General features: G+C 35.8%; 1 protein-coding gene across 1 annotated transcript; it reads right to left on the bottom strand.

The window, feature by feature from the left end:
- Nucleotides 1-86: 86 nt before the first annotated feature.
- Nucleotides 87-8,670, bottom strand: sgcg (sarcoglycan, gamma). The gene is made up of 8 exons (XM_052576658.1): nucleotides 8,342-8,670; nucleotides 5,633-5,827; nucleotides 5,352-5,453; nucleotides 5,178-5,265; nucleotides 3,329-3,448; nucleotides 2,480-2,552; nucleotides 1,950-2,073; nucleotides 87-1,548 (listed from the first exon to the last, which is right to left on the bottom strand). The coding sequence occupies exons 2-8, from the start codon at nucleotides 5,825-5,827 to the stop codon at nucleotides 1,375-1,377; spliced, it is 876 nt and encodes a 291-aa protein (XP_052432618.1). The 5' UTR covers nucleotides 8,342-8,670; the 3' UTR covers nucleotides 87-1,374.
- Between the last annotated feature and the right edge of the window lie 220 nt (nucleotides 8,671-8,890).

The following is an 8,890-nucleotide window of genomic DNA, read 5'->3' as shown; positions in this document are numbered from 1 at the left end:
ACTGCTTAATTTGAATTCTTAAATATATCCTTTGAATCCAGTGTTCAGTCATATAATATCAGGTAATAATGGTACAAAAGATACCGTTTATTACACCCAAAAGTTTAATGAATTTTTTTTTTTTTTTTTTTTTTAATGAAATTATCATGTCAACTCATGCCGAAACATTGAATGTGGAAAAACCAATTTACACTTGTTCATACATGCTTTATAATATCATTCAAAGGTCGGTATTGTAATTATTTACTTTGCATTTGTAAACCTCAAAATATGAGATTTCCCATTGAAGAAATATACATCAACCAAAATATAATATACAACTGATTTATAAATGTGAAGATCCCCAACCAATGTATATACAAACATAATCACTCAGCATTTTCAAGCAGAACATATGCAAAACAGTTCTGAGAAAAACACACACACACACAAATCTCAAAGTTTCAAGCTGCCCATAGGTAAATTATCATTTTGATACTTATTCTCATTAAATTAATGGAGATGCTTAATTTGATATCAAACCATTGTGTATAAAGTTCACACATGAAAGACATTTGGATTTGATTATATTACAATGCTCAACAGAAGAATTCAAAGCTACAGCTTCAGGATTGTGGGTAGCGCAGTTCTTCAGACAGAAATTCATTATTATACATGACATAATAAAAAAAAAAAGAAATTAAACTAATTTCAGAAGTATAATAACCCTCGTAGACACATGTAAGTGTTTTATTTGTAATAATTTCTCTATTAATGAGTACATCTTTAAAGAATAATCTGATATGCAACACACAGAATTTGGTTATTTATTGCACCTCTAAATTATATTGCATAGGATGTCAGCTGTTTACCAGCCCCTTTATTGCCCAGCCTAATTTTGAACAATGTTTATACAAAACTAAAAAAAAAGGCGAAAATATGCAATAATTTTGTTCCATATATAGTATGAAGTACAGTCTACAAACCTGATCACATTAGAAAATGTTTTTTACAAGATGATTTTGTATGAATTCATACAATGTGATTCATAAATAGACATATTTTTAAATAATAATAATCATAAGGGTCCTCCCTTAAACCTAATTGTCAGTGTGGAGTAGGCAGATTGTATGGAAACATAAGAATTAGATTCAAATTTATTAGGTTTGAATTTATAACCACCAATTCACCACAAATTGCCATGGGAGTGTGTTGTGTATACTGTATATTTCATCTTCCCTATCTTGATAAAACCCCAGCCAAACAGATGAATGTACCCTCTGATATTTAAGTAACATGTTAATACATATTGTGTAAAAAAAAAGAAAATTGCCAAATTCAATGTAACAAACATGATTTGTTTCTAGTGTGGGGGCGTTAAGGACAGAAGGTCATTCAGCAGTCCTGGCTCTCGCTGCAGGTCGAAGTGACGGCAGCTTTGGAGATGAAGAGCTTACCGCTGGGACAAACACACACTTCATAATATGTGTTGTAAATTCCATGAAATTCATCTGACGCTTCTCCCACAGGTAACGTCGGCAGACGAACACTTTCAGCATCTAAAATCAACTGTAACATACAACGAAACCTTAATAATAATGTATTTAATGAAAGATTAGGCCACACTTTATTTTAAGGTGTCCTTGTTACACACGTTACATGAATTACTATTAAAATTACAATAAATTAAGCATAATTACATGCAAGTAACCCTGAGGCAAACCCTAACCATATATATTAAGAACATGTAGTTAATAAATACTACCTAGTACTTAAATGTATAATTACACTGTAACAAAGACACCTTCAAAATAAAGTGTAACCAAAGCTTAAATAAAGGGATCAAGCGTAATTTCATAATTCCAAAAATATAAGTTATGCCAGCTCATGTATTGGTGATTTTAGCTCCATACCTAATCAAATGCTAATAAAAAAAATCTTCAAAATGTAAAGCTTTCAGGATTGCTTACCAGTCCTGCAGTTGAGTGTAGCTGAATATCAAAGTGTGCTGTCACATCAACATTTCCAGCCAAGGCTTTGACGTGAACGCCTTTTGGGGCATCCATGCTGAGAGATCGTGTTGGAGACTCTAGTCTTAAAAGGTAGGATATGCAGTGCATCGTTTGGACACAAGATGACCACAAGATATTCTCAAATTCAACTGTTTGATTCATAGAAACAGAGGGATCTGCATGACTGTGGGCAATACATTTACTTTTAAAAGACACTTTTAAAGGAGACAAAAATTAAGCCTTTGTTGAGAACCAGATGCCTTGGTAACTCGGGTCATCCCACATCACAAAACCTCTATTAAAGTTATTTTAGGTAATATAATCAGTACAGCCATTACTTTTAACATGGGCTGACCTTACAAGAATGTTTTTGAGAAAAAAAAAAAAACAAATCAGATAAAATGCAGAGTTAAAAATGAAGCTACAATACAAACAAACTGGCAAAACTGCTGTATGGGAAATGACATTTTTAATAGTACAGTACTTACTTTAGCTCTTTGTTAAGTACTGCTTTGACCATTGGAGTCCTGACAGAATGCTCAAAGATAGCACCTTCTGGACCTGTCCAAACACCAGAAAACTTACAACTATACAAAGGAAGCGGACAAATCATTCCATATATCTATTTGATCACATCATTGCATTTATTCGCTAAAATACAGATTATCCCATTTATTATATCATTATATTGTATAACATATTATATTACACTGTATTAATCTTTGTTTGTATTAAAGAATACAGTGCAATTGCGTTGCATTGCCACAAATACTACATTCATGATAAATCAATGTACATAGGTATATATCATAATATATTAAATAAGATATCTGAGAGTTGGCATGGAAATGTGCTAATGCTAATAATATGAAATAACCAGAATGTCTTGAAACAGGCCTCATTCTTTAAATAAAATATTATTTGTTCTTTTTGGGGTGAAATATGATTTAAAAAAACACTCATGGAAGGTAACATGAGATTCACCAATCAAAATAGCCCTAGGCTGGTTTAGATAAAGTATTAATATTTAACCCACTGTGCATCATGGGATAACAGACGTGTTGCTTTGGCTGGATCTGTTGTTGAAAAAATCTCAGGTTTTAACCAGCTAATTAATAGGGCTGTTTCATATGTTAGAATATACTTACTATTCTCTTATTTTTTTTCTTCATTCTATTTCAATTAATATTTGAAGTAACACAGTAAAGTGCAACATTGTAAACAAAGTACTTCCTAACACTAAAACAGCACTAATAATACAACAGAGCATTTACGTTTCCTTCACATTTTTATTTATTTTTTTATTTTTTTTAATTCAGGTCTATTTCTAGGCTCACCTGTTACACGGAGCTTTCCTTTTCCCACAACGGCTCCATTTACATCCGCATAAAATAAATTTTCATCATGGTTGGAACTGATATTAAAGTATTGGCCAAAACCCTCGGCCTGACTGGGACCTATTGAGAATACAATGAAATGATACATATATATTCAAACAGAATATTGATTAAACAGACTATATTCATTCTCATTAAATCTCCAGATTCACTTTCATATCCAGTTATTCAGTTTTATGTTGCTGGGCTCTTAGCTCATGCATTAGCACAACACAACAGAAACAAGTCGTGACACAACAGAAACAAGATGCAACACAACAAAATTAGCACAACACAACAGAAACAAGTCACAACACAGCAGAAAACAGATGCAACTTTATCAGCACAACACAAAAGAAACAAAATGCAACACAACATAATTAGCACAACACAACAGAATCAAGCCACAACACAAAAGAAGCAAGTCACAATACATCAGAAACAAGATGCAAGACAATGTTATCAGCACAACACAACAGGAACAAGATGCAATGCAACAAAATTAGCACAGCACAAAGGAAACAAGATCTAACACAACTAAATTAGCACAGCACAACAGAAACAAGTCGCAACACAACAGAAACAAGCCACAACACAACAGAAGCAAGTCGCAACACAACAGAAACAAGCCATAACAAAACAGATGCAAGGCGCAACACAACGTTATCAGCACAACACAAGAGAAACAAGTCGCAACACAACATAATTAGCACAACACAACCGAAACAAGTCGCAACACAATATAATTAGCACAAAACAACATAAACAAGTCGCAACACAACAGAAACAAGATGCAACACAACGTTTCAGCACAACACAACAAAAACAAGATGAAACACAACAGAAACAAGTCGCAACACAACAGAAACAAGTCGCAACACAACATAATTAGCACAAAACAACATAAGTCGCAACACAACAGAAACAAGATGCAACACAACGTTATCAGCACAACACAACAGAAACAAGATGAAACACAACAGAAACAAGTCACAACACAACAGAAACAAGTCGCAACACAACAGAAACAAGATGCAACACAACGTTATCAGCACAACACAACAGAAACAAGATGAAACACAACAGAAACAAGTCACAACACAACAGAAACAAGTCGCAACACAATGGAAACCAGATGCAACACAACGTTATCAGCAAAACACAACAGAAACAAGTCGCAACACAACATAATTAGCAAAACACAACAGAAAGAAGTTGCAACACAACAGAAACAAGGCGCAACACTAAGTAAACAGGCTGCAATGCAACGAAAACAAGCCACAACATCAAAATTAGCACAACACAAAGGAAACAAGCTGCAACAATGAAATTAGCACAGTAAAATTAGCACAAAACAACAAAATGTGTCCATTGCATTGTGTTGTGGAGATTTTGTATACTACTGGGCCACTGTATAGAACTATTTATTGAACATTTAGACAGAAAAATAAAATAGATAATAATAATTATAAAATAAGAGTTGGAATAGGTTGATATGATGATTGTCAGGCGTTAAGGTGGTATTCCAAAAGTGAAAGACACATGATGCCAAATGGCAATAAACACTAAGAAAATGAAAGAGTACTTCCACAACACAATGAACGTAACACGAGACAAAGAAACAGAAGAGAACTCTAGAACTTCAATCAAAAGCTTCTGTAACAAAAGAAAACATGAACTTAACTACTTATTGTTATGATCAAAGCTCTGTAGTTTTTGGACCAAAACTAATAATGCAATACAATACACTGATGAGTGAAAGATGTAAAAATCATGTAATCAGCCAATTAATGTTTTGTGTATCTCATACCTACAGACACACTTCCTGTTACATCACCATTGGCATTACGAGCATTAAGCGTAACGTTTTCAGAGGAGTGCACCAGAAGAGCTGAATCCTGTAATGAAGATGAGAATGGACAAAATGGGCAACTAAATCAATCTATTTATCCATGTTGAAGTGTATACTTTAAATACCTCTTACCTCTCTGGAGTCAATTTCCTGGGCATAGACAGGGAACAAGAAGTCAGATTCTCCCTCCAGTCTTAGTCCATCTTCATTTACCTGCAGGTATCCCATGCCTTCCTGCAACAGCCAACAACACGGAGTGCTCTCTCAGCATCAGTGTGACTTCATGTGACAGCATGCAGTGGCCAGCTGAGATAAACTGGCTCAACCAAGGGCAAAATGTAAATATGGCTTATTTTTTTATTAAAAATGAATTAAATATGTGATCTGAAGTCCTTTAAGGGAAGTTCTCTCACCGTATTGAACCACATGACTCGCAGGATCCAGATTGTGAGGGCAAAGTTCACCACCAGAATGATGAGGAGAAGCAGAACAAACAGATAGAGGCAGCGTTTCCTCCAGCCGTAGATGCCGATCATGTAGATGTAGTCAGTGACTGGAGCCAGAGCCCCGGACTCATCTGTGGTGGTGAGGTACTGCTCACGAACCATCTGGGAATGAAGATTCATGGTCAGCTACACATTATAACTACAATTCAGGAAAGTTACACAAGATATTTTACAGCCTGAACGAACGTTGCCTTGCCATTAGTCAAATTATCTGATACATTAGACACTTATTGACCTTGACACACGTTGATTTTTGTTTTGTATATTGTTGATTCAGTTTTGTTCAATAAGCAGAGAAACAGTTGTGTGTTTTCTAAGAAATACAATTAAAATTCATTTGAAATGTGAAATTTTAAAGTATGATTATAATAGAAGCGATACGTTCGATTCATTACATTAATGTTCCTGTGGCTCAGTGGTAGATGCATTGCGTTTGCAGCACAAAAAGTTGTGGGTTCCATTCCTAGGGAACACACATACTGGTTAAAAAAAAAGCCTGAATGCACTGTAGGTCGCTTTGGATAAACGCGTCTGCTAAATGCATAAATGTAAATCTATGAATTGCATTTGATCCATGGCCTATACAATTATCAACAACAAATATTAGTAACACTTTATTTTTTAGAACCAATTCTCACTATCAACTAGCTGTTTATTAGCATGCATATTATTTAAATATCAGATGTTTATTAGTACTTATAAAGCAATTATTCTGCCTTATTCTGCATGACCATATTTTAGATCCCTTCATTCGACCCCATACCAAAATTCAACAACTACCGTACTAACTATTAATAAGCAGAAAATGGGCAGTTTATTGAGGGGAAAGCCCTTAATTAATAGTAAATGTGTTTCCTATTCTAAAGTATTACCAAAATGTGAAACACAGACATAAAGTGTCACCATATTAAGAAATACCAGTTGCAGACAATAACTACAACCACATACAATACTGTTTAAAAGTTTGTGGATGGTAAAGTTTAGGCTGCATTTATTTAAAACAGTAATACTGTAAAATATTTGTAGGATTTAAAACAACTTTTTTTCCTAAATATAGTGTTATTCATTCCTGTGATGCAAAACTGAAGAACTTTCAGCATCCAGTCTTTAGAGTCACATGACCCTTTAGAAATCAATCTGATATGCTAATTAGCTGCTCAAAAAAACGAAAACTGTTAAAACAGTTGTGCTGATTAAAATGTTTGTGGATTGTTCAGGGTTTTGGGTAAACAGCAAATTCAGACGAACAGCATTTATTTGAATAGAAATAATCTGTAACAATATAATTGTGTTTACTGTCACTTTTGATTAGTTCAATGCATCATTGCTGTACAAAGGGAAAATATCTTACTGACCCCAAACTTTCAAACTGTGGTGTAGCAATGTGCGTAACACCACTCCCAAAACATCTTCACCCATTTAAAAACATCCTAGTAACCAGCCTCATATTTTCTTGTTAAAATATAAATTTCATTATATTTGCCGTTTTCTGTTAAAACATAGGATTTTTGTCAAGACATGCTATTGTCAGATGAAGGAAAAACTGAAACGCAGCCTTCGTGTCTCCGCAGCAACTCATCCAAGCATTCCTTGGGTTAGGAGCTGCATGACTCAATTCCCATTCCTTTCTAATCCCTTTTAAAACATAATTACCAGCCAGTAATTACACATTCATATGATATCAATGAAGTCGTACAAGTAAGTAAACATCTTGACTCCACAAGACAGCCTCTCTTTTTCTCTCTGAGGACGTCTCAGGACTTTTTCCACTAACCCACCCTACTGATGCTCTTTCACTGTTTCCAGTCTCGTCTAAGCTGCATGCCAAGAGAGAAAAATTACAGCAGAACACTGTCTTTCCAAACCACCGAGGTCCGACTGTGTTTTTAACAGAGATTCCAAGATCCTCGTAGTGTCAAAGCTGGACCTGATCAACTATCAAGAGGACCCAGGAAGACTGAGCGGGCGTGCTATTGCTCTGTTTCTGTGGAGTTACGCTGGAGGATAAACGGATAAGAGGTGGGAAAACCAGTTCTCTGAAGAGCCCAGATAAGAGCTTGTGGAGAGAGGTTGTGGACAAACATAACAAGCTGTATGAAGCTCTCCCCACTCTGTCTAATCTTGCCATCTGCATAACTCCAGCGCGCTGTAATGCCTCGGCCCTCTAAAAATAGGTCCCAGGACCACGCGCACATTTTAAAGAGGAAAAGCAGCCACAGTGTTTGAAGTAAAGATCAGAGAGCATTCATATGTTCGGCCTCAGACGCGCGACTAGTTTTTCATTTCAGTGGCATATGGTAATATTTTAGTATCATGAAAAAGGGATTACAATACAGTTTGGTGCAAAAATAAAAGTTGTATTTATATTTCATATGTGAGCTTTTATTTGGATTATATTAATGAGTAAAAGATTATATAATTTACCAAACAACAATGAATATTGTTGAACCAATGTGATTATTATCAGGTTTTCATTCATTTATGTCTTCGTTATTCCATATTTTCTGGTCATATAAACATTATTGGGCATGGGAAACAAGACTGATATTAAATCATCAAGTCACAAATCAAACTTGAATAAAATAATAAGATTTATAACTCAAAAGTGTGACTTACCCTTGCTGTGTTAGTGTGATCTGACACACTCCTCTGCAGACTCGAATCTGCTTGTGCTACGCAGCAGTGCTCCAATCTGTCTGCCTGTCAAACCCTCAACAGCTGCCTTCCCTAAATCTGATCCTGGTTCAGTCTCAGTGCAGACAATCCCCCCCCCCCCCCTCCACCCCCATCACCACGTCCCAAACTTCCTCTCGGGAGCTCACATATCCTTCAGAGGTCTCTACGCCTCGCATTACGCAAACATAAGGATTTAATGATCACTTAGGAGTGGAGCAAGACCCATAAACACCAGTAGCTAGTTGTGTAGTGTCTCAGGGAAGGAAGGAAGAAGGAGTAGAGGTGGGGGCGGGGGGTGGAGGGGGGAATGACTGCCTTAGAGAATTATGGAGCATTTTCTTCACTTGTTTTACTTGTGAGTCATTTTCTAAGCACAAGCTCAAGTTAGGGGCTTTGCTCATCGAGGATCTGCTTGTCTGTTGGACAGCGAGTCTTTCTCTATAGAGGCGGGTCACACTAAAACAGGACTGAGTATTAATAGATGCGCCT

Source organism: Carassius gibelio, chromosome B15, assembly GCF_023724105.1.
Source record: "Carassius gibelio isolate Cgi1373 ecotype wild population from Czech Republic chromosome B15, carGib1.2-hapl.c, whole genome shotgun sequence".
Lineage (NCBI taxonomy): Eukaryota > Metazoa > Chordata > Actinopteri > Cypriniformes > Cyprinidae > Carassius > Carassius gibelio.
This window is presented reverse-complemented; position numbering and strand designations above follow the sequence as displayed.